Raw genomic sequence first — 15,237 nt, forward strand, 5'->3', positions numbered from 1 at the left:
AAACAATATAATTGCTGCCTAAAACTTTCATTTTCGAGCGTCAAGTTAAATGCACATGACAGTGTTTTTAATCTTTACCATAAACATCAGTGGTTTTATTTAAACCAGGGGTGGGCAAACTCAATCCTAGAGGGCCGGTGTCCTGCATAGTTTAGATGCAACACTTATGAAACACACCTGAACATGCTAATTAGTGTCTTCAAGATCACTAGAAATTTATAAGCAGGTGTGTGTGATTAGAGTTGGAGCTAAACTGCGCAGGACACCGGGCCTCCAGGACCGAGTTTGCCCACCCCTGATCTAAACTATAAACTGTTATCCCAGTACTTCGGTGTTATTTGACTATTTATAACTTCATCACCAACTCAAAACACCAAAACTCATTCTAGATCTTTGCGTTTTCAGATTTGAATGCTGCGATTTGAAGGATTAATATTAATGCAAATCATCATCATTCATAATTTGTTGCGTGGGTGTTGAGATCCCGATCTTTTAATGATTAACCGTGCAGCTTACACTGAATTCATTAATGCAGGCTAAACAAGAAGTTACAGAGAACACCCAAGAAACCCAAGACATCACGAATAACCTACCACAACTTCTTCCGTCATCATAATATTTTACAGGAAAGCCTAAATGCTTTCATACATGTGATTTGAATGATGCAAGTGTCAATCTCTCTGTGATCATTACTAATTTAGGATTAATCTACAAGTAAAAACTAAGTATTAATCTACAAGTCAAGTGTGTTCCAAACCATGGGTTTTGATCCGTACAAATCCCGGATCAACCGTGAACTGTTACACCTCTAATAATAAGGGTCGTATGCATTATGTGGGCAAACAAAATGGTCAGATTATTGCAAAAAAAATCACATGAACTAAACGTATGATGATAACCAAATAAGATGCAGAGACGAGGTTTCCAGTGTCTGTTTCTTTAATGTCAATTTTACCCTAATGCACTTCTCTCTCGCTCTCTTTTTTCTTAAAAACTTCAAGTATTTGTTGGGAACACAAAAGTCCGAAAACTTTTTTTTCTTCTAAAATGCAAACACAAAATAATAATAATAATAAAAAAGAAAATCTAAAACAACATATAACAAGGGAAAAAAATAACCATCTTAAAACAACTGTTCAATCATTTTTTTTTCCAAAGCCATAATAGTCATTAACACGAATATCAAGTTTTCAGTTTCATCTTAAAAATGTCTAACATCTATTATCTTACGACTAAAAGGAAATTCACCATTTACCTAAAAAGTTCACTTTCTGCTTGGCAGTCGGTAAGACACAAAAATGACTATACCGACCCACTTATCTTCATTCCGGTGTCACTATTTTGCTAGTTTATCTACCAACACAATAGCAAAAGTGGTCTTAAAAATACCAAAAAAACAAAACAAAATAAATTGGTCACAATACATGAAAACATAAGCCCTAAAAAGAACCAAACGTGTTCCTATCATAAACATAAATAGCAACAGCACATATAAAAAGTTTCTAAAATAAAACTCAATGCACTGCAATTGCAAATCCAAGTGAAGTCCATACTCACATGCATTGAGAGACATTATTGATGAGGAACTGCCTTGATATTTCCAATCCTGCCCTGCGCTTATGCTGCCACCTGGTGGTAGGAAGCAAACATTTACAGTACCACACTTTTTTTTCCAACCAGGACAGCACCGTCGACTGCTTATATACAGTATATCTGTCTAAACCCACGTCTTCAGTCCATATTGAAGTAATATGAAACCTGAGTCGTAGACGTGTTTGCTTTACAAATAAGTCGGGGAGGTTTCGGAGGTATTACACACACATTAAACAGCAGCATCACCGTCCCAATAATTCCTCGATCTGAAGGAAAACTTAAATGACTGATTGCGGTCCAGCTCCAAACACGCACACACACATACGCACGCACACCTGACGTCATTCGAATGCATTACAGTACATTTCCGATAAACGATTGGGTTGAGTCTCTATATACACCAGCTCTGAGGGCCGGCTGAGGTAATGAAATATCCTAAAAAAAAAAAAAAAAAAAAAAGGTACAACACTGCACATTCCCTAAACTGCACAGCTAAAAATAAAAACAAGCCAGACCAGGTGGTTTCACTCTGGTCCGCCTAGCACAACACCGAACAAGCTGGACAAGATGACAATAAATTAAAGAAGAGAAAATAAATAAGATTCCATCTATCTTCTCAGCCTCACCCAATCAGAACGCAGCATGCTGACGTCAATCTGGTTTGGTCCTGAAAGGGGGCGGGACCTTTTGGGAAGATGTTTCAAAACAAATATGGACGACGTCATACCTATATAGCCTTCGAATACAACATGACTTGCGCAGGATGCTTCATTGAGAAGAAACACTGAAAATAAAGAAATGTGAGCGATGAACAGAAAGCATGAGGAAGTAGTAACAAAGTAAGAAGACTTGAAGTACTTTTGGTTAGCAGAATTTCTAAGTATAAGGAACCCGCAAAAAGGAACACAGTGATAAAAGTCTATGGACAGAGTTTGGAGGATAGAGATGGCCGCAGGGGCGATGCTGAGGACTTGTGGGCACTGATCTGATGCTGGTCAGCGCAGTCTCGTCATATTTGCATTATTCCAGAAATCTGTATTGCACAACACTGATGTTGGCTCAATATTCAACAATCCATGAGATTCTTTTTTTCTTTTCCCTATGGAAAAAAACTATTTCCCATAATCCTCAATCACACACATTCTGTATAAAAGTGTTCTCAGCAGCATCTGAACCTCTTTTTTTTTCGTTTAAGTGTTGTGTGGAACTGGAAAAATGTGTTTTCTGGAGAAACCCCCCCATGCGGTGAGTGCTGAGACTTCGTTCAAAAAGCGGTGTGTGATCCATCAAGAACATCTTCAATCATCTCCAATGCAAGCTCGCTTCTATGATCAACACTTCCCAGAGTCCACCTCATCACTCATCTCTCCTCTTTCCTTGATACCTTTGATGAATGCCAGGCTGTGGATCTGATGAGACAGTGATGAAGAAAAGGAATGGTTTAACAAGATGCCAGAAGAAAAAGTAATTTGCTGGAGATGAATCATCAATGATCATCACAAACGTCACATGCATACTACTACAGCTTATGAGCAAAGCTAAATGAAGAGTTCAGATGCAAAACCTCTAAGTGCCGGCTAAAAGAAATTCAGTCAAAAAAGCCTCCTTTGTTTAGGCTGATTTATTTTACTTTAAAGACTATGGAAATAACTTTTTTTTTTTGCCATAAAAGTAAAAATTACTGAATCTACACAAAGGAGCCTGATAAAAATGCTCATTTTAGAAGAACATTTCAGAAGGCATTTAGAGGTTCTGAACTCTTCACATAGACTACTGTATCAACACCAGCTTTTTACATCAGAAACTTCAAAATATACTTAAAAGGGTTCAAATATACATTAATAACTTCATTAACAAAGTTCAAACAACATTTATGGTTTTCTCAAAAGCTCAGGCACTAATATTTGATAATCTTAGTATTTTTACATCTGATGGAAAATTAATTGAAAGAGTAACTTCTTACAAGTACTTGGGCATCTGGATTGATGATAAGCTTTTATTTAATGTACACATTGCTGACCTGATTAGGAAGCTGAAACTGAAGCTTGGGTTTTTTTTTTTTTTGGTTTTTTTTTTAGAAATAAATCTTATTTTAGTTTTAATGCTAAAAGAAACTTTTTGGTAACACTTTATAATAACTACACACTATGAATCATTTATTAAGCATTAACATCTAGTGAGTTGATTAATTGTTAAGCATTAACTCTACTTTCATAAACGTTAATAAGCAGTTCACAACTGCAGCTAAAATGCTGTATTCTTGACTTATAACTACATGTATAATGTGCCTAATAATTGTACTTTCATACTTTGTTAATGATTTATTTTTTATTACTAAATTAAGTATTGCTTTATTTACAAACCAGTTATTTTAGAATAGTTGGCGCTATTTCAAGATCATTCAGAATGAGTTACTAAATGAATAATAAACTATTCAAATAAACATTTATGTACCTTATTATTCAAGGATATAGTAATAGTTCATTTGTATGTTAATAAATGCTTTATTAACTGAACGTCATCCAGTTTTGTGACCTAATCTAAAGTGAGGACTCTTTATGCTTTAAACCCCTTATAAATGACAATTAAAATCTCAGTTAAATTCTAGGAAAAAGGAAAATAATCCACTTTATTCGTTTCTATTCGTTTGAAGATACACAAATCTGTATCAAACAAAAACAAATCTTAGTAACCTTATCTAAAATAAAATTACTGTACAGTTTAAATATTGCATCTTAATAGATTATTAAATTTGTATATTGTTGTTGTTTTATCCAATTTTATGTCATATTTTGACACTCCTGTTATTCGGCCATGTTTAAACTTTACAGTAATTAGATTTTTTAGATAAGAATGCAAAGATTATTGTTGATTTGATACCAAGCCTTTAATTATCATTTATAAGGGTTTATAAAGTATTAATAGTCCTTAGATTAGGTCACAAAACTTGAGTTTTAAAACAACAAATTAACTATTATTATATGCCTGGATAATATGAATTATAAATGTTAATTTCAATAGTTTATTAATCATTTAATAACCCATTCCGAATAATCTTAAAAACCTCCAACTACTCATTAACACAAATGGTTTGTAAATAATGCAATACTTAATTTAGTAATGAAAACTTAACCAGTCACAAATCATGAAAGAACAATTATTAAGCACATTATAAATGTGCTTACAAGTCAAGAATACAGCATTTGTAGTTGCAGTTATAACCTGCTAAATAACGATTATCAAGGCAGAGTTATTGCTGAACAAATAATGAACTTACTAGATGAGAATGCTTAATATGTGATTCATAGTGTGTAGTTATTATAAAGTGTAACCAACGTTTTTTTATCTGTGCTTGATTATGGTCATATTTTATACATGCGTGCAGCATCTTTTTTTTCCAACAAGACTTGATTGTGTATATCATGCTTCACTGCGTTTTATTACAAATGCAAAATCCCATACTCAAGGCATTTTATATAAGATGGTGGGCTGGACATCACTAGCTGCACATAGAAAACAGCAACTGGTACATTTTTATTCATACAGCTATGTTAGGTAAATGTCCAGCTTATCTTTGTACTGTTCTTTGTCTTAGTTCTTGGAATTTCCAGCTATGCTCTTCCAAGTGTTTGCTTTTTAAATCCAGTCAAATCACTTTTTATTTTTTTTATTTTATTGTCACATTGACAGCAGGACATGTACGATGATGAGTGAAAAGCTTAGGTCAGGGGTGTCCAAACTTTTTGGGCCGAGGGCCAGATGCAAAAAAACAAACGTTGTCGCGGGCCAAATTTTACATACATCACACAGACACGCATATATATATATATATATATATATATATATATATATATATATATATATATATATATATATATATATATATATATATATATATTTACATTTACATTTAGTCATTTAGCAGACGCTTTTATCCAAAGCGACTTACAAATGAGGACAAGGAAGCAATTTACACAACTAAGAGCAACAATGAATAAGTACTAAAGGCAAGTTTCAGGTCTGTAAAGTCTAAGAAGGGAAGTGTTAGTAATTTTTTTTTTTGTTTTTTTTTGTTTTGTACAGTTAGTGTGATATTCAAATAGGCAATTGCAGATTAGGAAGTGAAGTGGAGACTAAATAGTTGAGTTTTTAGTGACTCTGCTGTTCTGATGCAGTTAGGGAGTTCATTCCACCAACTGGGCAGATTGAGCGTGAGCGTTCGCGAAAGTGATTTTTTTCCTCTATGGGATGGAACCACGAGGCGACGTTCATTCACAGAACGCAAGTTTCTGGAGGGCACATAGATCTGCAGAAGTGAGTGCAGATAAGAAGGTGCTAGGCCAGAAGTCACTTTGTAGGCAAACATCAGAGTTTTGAATTTGATGCGAGCAGCAACTGGCAGCCAGTGCAAACGGACTAGCAGCGGAGTGACATGTGCTCGTTTAGGTTCATTGAAGACAACTCGTGCTGCTGCATTCTGGAGCAGTTGAAGAGGCTTGATAGAGTTAGCTGGAAGCCCAGCTAGTAGAGAGTTGCAGTAATCCAGTTTGGAGAGAACAAGAGCTTGAACAAGGAGTTGAGCTGCATGTTCAGATAAGAAGGGTCGGATCTTTCTGATGTTATAGAGTGCAAATCTGCACGATCGAGCAGTTCTAGAAATGTGGTCAGAGAAGTTTAGCTGGTCATCAATCGTTACTCCAAGGCTTTTCACCATTTTGGATGCAGTAATGGTTGCCCCATCCATCTGGATTGAAAAGTTATGGTGTAGAGTCGGGTTGGCAGAAACTACAAGCATTTCCGTTTTTGTTTTATATATATATATATATATATATACACAGTTGAAGTCAGAATTGTTGGCCCCCATAAATTTTTAGCCCCCGTTTATTTTTTCCCCAATTTCTGTTTAATGGAGAGCAGATTTTTTTCCATACATTTCTAAACATAATAGTTTTAGTAACTCATTTCTAATAACTGATTTATTTTATCTTTGCCATGATGACAGTAAATAATATTTGACTAGATATTTTTCAAGACACTTCTATACAGCTTAAAGTTACATTAAAAGGCTTAACTAGGTTAATCAAGTTAACTAGTGAAGTTAAGGTAATTAGGCAAGTTATTGTATAACAATGGTTTGTTCTGAACACTTAAGGGGCTAATAATTTTGACCTTAAAATGGTTCATAAAAAAATTTAAACCGCTTTTTATTCTAGCCGAAATAAAACAAAAGTCTTTCTCCAAAAGAAAAAATATTATCAGACATACTGTAAAAATGTCCTTGCTCTGTTAAACATCATTTGGGAAATATTTAAATAAATCAAGACAGACAGACAGACAGACAGACAGACAGACAGACAGACAGACAGACAGACAGACAGACAGACAGACAGACAGACAGACAGACAGACAGACAGATAGATAGATAGATAGATAGATAGATAGATAGATAGATAGCCGTAGTTTGGACACGCCTGGCTTAGGTGCTGGCTCCAGACAAATAAAACAAAATAGTATACTATTTTTAATGTTGATATTAAGTACATAAAAGACAATAAATACATAAAGAAAAACACACATTACACATGTAGACACAGATAGAGAAGTACACAGTCAAAAAGGTGTACAGTTATATACCTCGAGTTTGTACAGAGCTGAGAAAAACAGCCTTTTCTTTATTATTGTGCACCTTAGGCATGGAATTATTTGCAATAAGACTTAATAACAAAATAAAATTGTGTCTATGAATTTAAATGTATTATGAATGGTATTGGAAGCAGTTTTGTTGAGAGGCCTGATGATATGTCATGTGGTGTTTGTGGTGTATTTTAAAATTGTTTTACTGTATAGCTATTACCTTGGCCAGGTTTGTCTTTTAAAATCTCAAAGAGACATCCTGGTTAAATAATGGTGAAATAAAATAATTATTATAAGTAATAATAATAATAATAAAAACAACACCAGAAACAACATTAAAACAACAAAATCATCTTAAATATTTTTAAAGAGTCAACTTTAACCAATTAAAAATAAAACAACTACAAACACATAAATACCACCACCTCTAATAATACTATTAATAATTGTATAGTTTATTATTATTGTTATTATTATTATTATTATTAACTTACAACCATTTTATGGCAAGATGAATACAGATAAAAGCATATTGCATACTAATAACAACTTTATAATTCAATAATAGATTATTAAGGAATTTACAAATACATAAATGTATTCATTAATAATTAAATACATAAACTAATTTACATTAGAAACATTAGATATCGTTTTCCAGATTGATATGATAAACTTAAAAAATAAATCTTCCTGGAGATACATTTTTTTAAAACATTCTTTAAAGCGCTTTAAGTAAATAATAATAACAAATTAACAACAATAATTAAAGCTAAAGCGCCTGCCAAATGATCTACACAAATGAGTTAACATTAAGCTTCAGTGTTTTCTTTAATCCTGAGCATGTGCAAAATGTTTGTACCACTGACCTGATGAAGGTTTTAAAGGCTGCGCTCTGGGGATTGATGCACAAAGGCACTCGTTTGCCTTGCTGGTGCTCTGTTATAAAACGATGGATGAGCTCTAAAATAAAGAGAGAAAACAGGTCATCAAAACATGTCCTTTGTATCAAACAACGATGGGGTTTCATGTCTTAAAGCAGGTGTCCCCAACCTTTTTCACTGGACCTTTTCCCCTTAGCAAAGAACCTTTTTGTCTTTTTCTTCCTCATTTTGCTGCTTGTAGGTTAAATTTGGGCGCTCAAGTGACCGAGATGTAACCGAGAGAATGCGGCCATTTTTTAAAATAAAAGATTAAAAAATTAATAAAAGATCGTTCAGACTCAGATAATAAATAAAACGGAAATTAATGATTAATTAATGATTTCTTGTCCAGCCCTGTGGTTGAGGAACACTGCCTTAAAGGACTAGAGCAGGGGTGCCCAATCCTGTTCCTGGAGATCTACTTTCCAGTAGAGTTCAGCTGCAATCCTAACCAAACACACCTGTCTTTAATTTTCAAGTGCTCCTATTTCAGATACTACATAGGCTGCGTCTGAAATCGCATGCTTCCATACTATATAGTACACTAAAAACAGTATGCGAGTCGTGTAGTATGTTCGAATTCATAGAGTTTGAAAAACAGTATTTGAGAAGTACCCGGATGACCTGCTACTTCCGGTGAGATTCTAAAGTGGGTATCTGATGGACGCAACACTATCCCATGATGCACTGCAAGAAAATTGATGAATAGAAGTAAAGCCACATAACTGTAGTGGGAAGGTCACATGATCATGACAAAATGGCAAATGTAGTACGTCTGAGATTCATTCATACTACTCGCATTCATACTGAATAGAACAGTTTTCTAATAGTCAAGTAGTACATTCAAATCGAAATGCAGTACCTACTAAGTAGTAGGTGATTTCAGATGAGGCCTTAGTTAGTTTAGTTATATTTGATCAGAGTTGGAGCTGAACTCTGCAGGAAGTTAGATCTCCAAGAACAGGACTGGGCACCTGGATTGGAGTCCTGAAAATACCATTACCTTTGCCCTGCCAGACGGAGTGCATGCTCTGCTCATAGTTGTGGCTGAACGGTCGATCCGCAGGAGGCTCAAAGTCTCGGGTATAAACCCTCCCGCTGGGCACAGAGTAACAGCACTTGCACATGCAGGTGTGGTAGCGAAGACGACCCTCATCCAGATACGGGTGAGACAGAGCGTCACTGCCGGAGATGCGCTTGGCCTGTAGATTAACAAACACAAGACTAATAGCTTTAATCATATTTCAATCAAATTCAAACAAACTATTTGCAACAGGAATTTGTAACATCCCAAAGGTGCTCAATTGGATTGCTATCTGGTGACTGTGGAGGCCATTTGAGTAAAGTGAACTCATTTTCATGTTCAAAAAACTAGTCTAAGATGATTTGCGCTTTATGACATGGTCAGTTATCCTGCTGGAAGTAGCCATCAGAAGATGGGTACACTGTGGTCATAAAGGGATGGACATGGTCAGCAACAATACTCAGGTAAGCTATGGTGTTGACACAATGCTAAATTGAAACTTATGTGCCCAAAGTGTGCCAAGAAAATATCCCTCACACCATTACACCACCACCACCAGCCTGACCAATTGATACAAGGCAGGATGGATCCATACTTTCGTGTAGTTGACGCTAGATTCTGACCCTACCATCCGAATGTCGCAGCTGAAATCGAGACTCATCAGACCAGGCAACGTTTTTCCAATCTTCTATTGTCCAAATTTGGTGAGCCTGTGTGAATTGTAGGCTCTGTTTCCTGTTCTTAGCTGACAGGAGTGGCACCCGGTGTGGTCTTCTGCTGCTGTAGCCCATCTGCCTCAAGGATCGATGTGTTGTGCGTTCAGAGATGCTCTCTCTGCAGTTGTAATGAGTGGTTTGAGTTAGTGTGGCCTTTATATCAGCTTGGACCAGTCTGGCCATTCTCCTCTGACCTCATAAACAAGGCATTTGTGCCCACAGAACTGTCGCTCACTGGATATTTTCTCTTTATCAGGCAATTCTCTGTAAGCCCTAGAGATGTGTGTGAAAATCCCAGTAGATCGGCAGTTTCTGAAATAGTCAAAGCAGTCTGTATGGCACCAACAAACATGCCACATTCAAAGTCACTTAAATCACCTTTCTTCCCAATTCAAATGCTCTGTTTTAACTACAGCAGATTGTCTTGACCATGTCTACATGCCTAAATGCATTGAGTTGCTGTCATGTGTTTGGCTGACAAGAAATTTGCGCTAACAAGCAGTTGGACAGGTGTACCTAATAAAGTGGCCTGTAAGTGTATATACTATTTACATATTGAAAGAAAATAACATTTGCTCATGTAGACACACACATGCACCATTTTCCAGTATTGGCATTGACTGCTTATTAAAAATGACAATCAATCAAGAGAATTTGAGGAAACTGACATCACTACTCACAGCAGTTCCTGAGTTTAACTCTGACTCTTACATCTGTAATGCATTTATTATTAAAGGGTCACGAAACACCAAAACACATTTTTTGATCTGTTGACAGTCGTATATGTGTCCCACACTGCTAAAAACACTATTAGGACACCTATATTTCACTAAAAAGTGTAAATTGGTTGTTTTTGCGTTATTTCAAGCAAATTTATACTTCCTGTTTGAAACGAATTTTTGAAGCTGCGTCACGGCCATGACATAATAGCGTTGTATTCCAGCGTGCAGACTGGACGTCTGTGCCAGAGTGAGTCTTATTATGTCTTACAGTGTGATGCATTAATGCATGAGTAAGGCTTGGTTCAAACCAATCAGCGCGCTCTATTGTGCAACTTCATTAATATTCATTAGTGTCACCGTGTTTACGCCCCAGAGACGCCACGTTGTGTTGGCAAAACAAGCGTGAAGTGTTGCTTTTATAGTTTGCTACCATTAAGTTTCGTTTTCATTTTCTCTCTGTGAGAGCTCAGCTGGATCACGTGTGGATTAACAGTGTACGCGACGCTCGACAACAATAACTTACGTGTCTAAGGAGGAACATTGTTTACCTGAGAGCTGTTCTCATCTGCAAACGCTGAAATCCGGATTCGCTTGTAACGTTAGTCCTCTCTTCATAATGACGCGGCTCTAGTTGCTGGTGATTGTCCTGTCTCTACAGATTTGGTAAGTGAGCGACCAGTGCTCTTTGTTTATTCAGTTTGTTCGTATCGAATTAAGTTAATTATTGCACTGAATGCAAACATGTTAGCACCGCATTTTGTGACCGGAATAACACACGCGGCTTTCTGACGCTACCTGCTGTGTACATGTAAGTTTCCGGGAAATGCGGAGGTTTTTTTTCTCTCATTCGCCGTGCAGTATCAAACATTGCATGAAAAATACACGCTTAGAGCAGATCCTCGAATAAAATATCGCGTTTGTCGCGAGGGACTTAATAAATTCCCTGAATGAAAGAGCCAAACTGCAATTAAAGTCCAACATTTAATAATTTGGCAAATAATTCGACTACAGATGTCCATGTAGGTTAAACACCATCACTTTCTCATGTGTGTGTATTTTGACTGAAACTCGCGCGTGCCCAAATAGACACTCCCACACCATCCCACTTTAGTTCCTCCGACACTCCCCCCTAAACAGAGCTGGACACGCCCACTTTTCTGACTTTTTCCAAAGTAGAGGTGTGAAAACACCCTGCTGAAACGAGGGGGTTTCATGGCCCTTTAATACTTTCTATTAAGAGTGAGAACATTAAGATTACTTCAGACTTTATAAAAAAAAAAAAACGTGATTGGCAGTGAACTTGGCAGAACTTGGCAGAGAGGACTTTTAATTCAATTAAAAATGTTATCATATTTGTCATAATATATTTGTCATAATTTTATCAAATTTTAATATATATTGCCATCATACTCACTGGATCAAAAACTAGCATTCGGCACAAAAGATGAACGGCTTCATGTGTTGCCCCATCTGACAGCATGTACAGAACAGACAATGACGGCTAAAGGAGAGAAAACGATAACTATATTAACAATACTGCATTTGATTTGAGGACAGATTTCAGCCTAGCAATATTATAAACTAATAATTGTAAAGAAAGGTACAGAACTGGTTTGTGGGGTCCTCTGAGAATGTGCGCTCGAGCTCCTTCACATGCAGACGTCATGGCAGAAAGAGGAGGAGTCCCGAGGAGATCAGTGATTAGATCCAACTGAGAGAAGGAAAAAAAGACAGATATGAAGAGATTGCTAAAGACATCGAGAATAAAGTGACACTTGAATTCAGAGTTTCAAAATCAAGTTACAAATCAAAAAGAAAATCCATTTTAAGTATAATTTGTGTTTGTTAGAGACGATTCTTTAAAATACACAATGCAATTCAAATTTTTGTTGAAACCTAAAAGACATTCTTTTTAACACACATATTTTTACTATTTAAACGATTCTTAGAAGAAAAGCAAAAAACAAAAGTTTCAAATAATATAATGATTCATTTATATACCTTGTTTCTATTTTTTATCCTTTATCAAAATGATTTAACACCAGTTAAAGGTGCCACCAGTTATATTAACACCAGTTAAAGGAATTTAAATCTAGATATACCTAGGCATAGTTGAAAAATAAGATTTCAGTACATGGCAATGACATACTGTGAGCCTAAAACACCGTTGTTTTCTTGATCTGATTTAAATCCCTGTGAAAAACAAGTCGATCAGAACAAAATCACTGATTCTGATGATCCAAAGGAGATCATTAATATCCATGCTTGGGCAACATTTGATTTAACATTTCCTAAAAAGTTCACAACAATGATATTTTTCCCCCTTTTTAAGTTAATCTAAGCTTGTATTATACTTACCAATACCATGTACATGGGACTCCTATTATGAAAACAAGACCGGCATTTTCAGGCTATCGGATAACACATCCAGACATGGAGCACCTCCTCACAACTCATTGTCAGAACACAAAATATGGGAAAAACATACATACATTTATTCAGTGCACCTAAAAAGACACATGGTCTGTTTAACTGTATGTTTTGTTAGTTTAACCTGTATATTATAAAATGTGTTGCAAGTATTTGTAATAACCCAACATACTTGTGTAGGTTTGTAATGAGCTAAACATGTAAACCACTGAGCATTAGTGTTTAATGCATGTTTATGCATGGTGTCATATCTTTCCGCTCTTAAGGTTATTGCACACTGAATCAGAAACTTTCATATGTAATTTTCGAACGTTAAAAAAATAAATTCAACCTCACGTTGTGTGAATTCCACTGACACATTGCCTCTGAAACTTTCGAACGTCATAAAAAAATTCAACCGGGGTTCGATTTTTTTCGTTTTTCGCTTCCCAAAAAGCACTTTGAGGGGTGTTTTGACAGTTCAGAGCCATCATACAAGCGAACGGCAAAATACAAAAATGCCGTCACTTGAGCCACAGGTAACTTTGACAAATACAGTGTATAATACAAGACAGTATGTGGCGAACAGTTGAGAACCCATGATAGAGTCGGTGACTGTCACACCTCTCCCCTGCTGCTGTTTAGGGTGCGTGTGTGTGTCCATACATAAATTTGGTGCACAGACATAATCTCCGCATGGTGCGTTTCAGTCCATTGCTCCGATACATCAATGTGGCCATCATCTATTATATCATCTCCATTTTCTACTTTGGAGAAGAGAGAGGAGAACAATGCATCACTGCTTAAATTGATTCTGAAATGCTTTGCGTTCTCTCATAACGGATTAATTTATACACATTGAACTCAGTGTGCATGGTTTGTTTACTACACATTTTTTTCGCAAGTAAATACCAAATAAATGTATACAAAAATTTCATACTTTAGTGTGCAAAGACCTTTACTTTATGCCATAACATATTTCGGATTCTCATTTTACATATTTTCTTGATTTTTTTTTTTTTACAATAAAACCAAAATCAAGTGTAGTAGTGCAGTAGTTTTTTTTTGTAAAGCAACAATGCAATGTGGAAGCCATTATTTAAAACAGGCATTCTTTAAATGACTTTAAGAGTCATTATTAAAAACAGTAAACAGTAAATATATGGTCAACCGTTTGATAGAGAGGCAGTCAAAGGGTTAACCTGTATATTATAAAAATATTATACAATATTTGTAACACACCCGTGTAGGTTTTGTAATGAGGTAAACATGTAAACTACTGAGCATCAATGTCTAATGCATGTTTACGCATGGTGTCATATCTCTCTGCTCTTTCTCTCATTTTTCTGGAGTAAAAGCAACATGGTAAATTTAAAGGTTGATATTTAAATCCTGTCTGTGTTGTCACATACGTTAAAGCAACAAAATACAATTCTAAATACATTTCAGTCTGCCCACTTTTGCCAAGTACAATTATGATTTACGCTATATTTCATCCACAACAAAGGACCAAACTTTCTTTTCATTCAGTCACTGAGCTGAATTCCTAGGGTTGGAAATTGACTTGTAAAAGTGTTTCTGGATAATTTTTGCACATACCTAAGCCACATAAGCTCTATTTAAAAATCGGAGAACAGTTTAACATTGTATCAACACATTCCATATCACCTCTAAAGGGCACATATCATGCTAAATCAACTTTTGGAAGCTGTTTGGACAGAAATGTGTATGATTAGTGCGTCCACAGTCATGTTGGAGTGACACAAACAAGTCTCTTTATTTATTTATTTTTTTTAAATTTGACTTCAAATTTCCTGAATCCCAGTTTTTATTGTTGCCCACTTTGACATAGCATTGCAGTTTTTCCCCCCCACTGAGATTAGTTGACATGCGCGTATATTCATGTCCACAAGACAGGATTTGCAAAGAAACTTGGATTAAAAGATCTGCTCCAACTCTTGTTACAACAGCGTTTGTGTGCAGCTCATTCATCTTACTGTGGTATTTGTGACTGTGGGTCTCTGTTTCATCATGTCTGAGATTTTGCGGTTTATCCTGACATCTGACCCTGGTTATCCTTCTCTGAAGAGAAATGTCCCAAGAGTGGGTGAGGAGAACCAGCTCATTTTCATTTAAAGGTACAAAAGGAAAACAACGCTTTCCCAAAACTACATTTTAAAGAACGTATTATACATTATCTGATTTTGCATTTTGAC

The 15,237-nt window shown here is 35.8% G+C and overlaps 1 protein-coding gene and 2 long non-coding RNA genes across 4 annotated transcripts in view; 2 read left to right on the forward strand and 1 right to left on the reverse strand.

The window, feature by feature from the left end:
- Positions 1-15,237, forward strand: part of LOC147845592 (uncharacterized) — a 344,082-nt gene that overhangs the window by 226,247 nt on the left and 102,598 nt on the right. The gene's annotated exons all lie outside the window — the stretch shown is intronic.
- The window catches only part of nlk1 (nemo-like kinase, type 1), a 29,360-nt gene continuing 15,044 nt past the window's right edge, over positions 922-15,237 (reverse strand). Inside the window, exons 8-12 of one of the 2 annotated variants that reach the window (XR_015479682.1) lie at positions 12,222-15,103; positions 12,027-12,113; positions 9,154-9,352; positions 8,097-8,190; positions 922-3,002 (exon numbers count right to left, since the gene is read on the reverse strand). Coding sequence is in view for 1 of the 2 variants with exons in the window: in NM_212956.3 (NP_998121.1) it covers positions 2,954-3,002; positions 8,097-8,190; positions 9,154-9,352; positions 12,027-12,113; positions 12,222-12,323 (531 nt within the window). In the remaining variant the exon portion in view is untranslated. The remainder of the gene's footprint in view (positions 3,003-8,096; positions 8,191-9,153; positions 9,353-12,026; positions 12,114-12,221; positions 15,104-15,237) is intronic. The other variant, NM_212956.3, reaches the window with a different exon arrangement.
- Positions 2,283-7,344, forward strand: LOC147845597 (uncharacterized). Its single transcript, XR_015480661.1, has 2 exons — positions 2,283-5,316; positions 7,074-7,344. It is a non-coding gene; the product is annotated as an uncharacterized LOC147845597 (long non-coding RNA).

Source organism: Danio rerio, chromosome 3 (genome assembly GCF_052040795.2).
Source record: "Danio rerio strain M-AB ecotype USA chromosome 3, GRCz13ab, whole genome shotgun sequence".
In the NCBI taxonomy this organism is placed as follows: domain Eukaryota; kingdom Metazoa; phylum Chordata; class Actinopteri; order Cypriniformes; family Danionidae; genus Danio; species Danio rerio.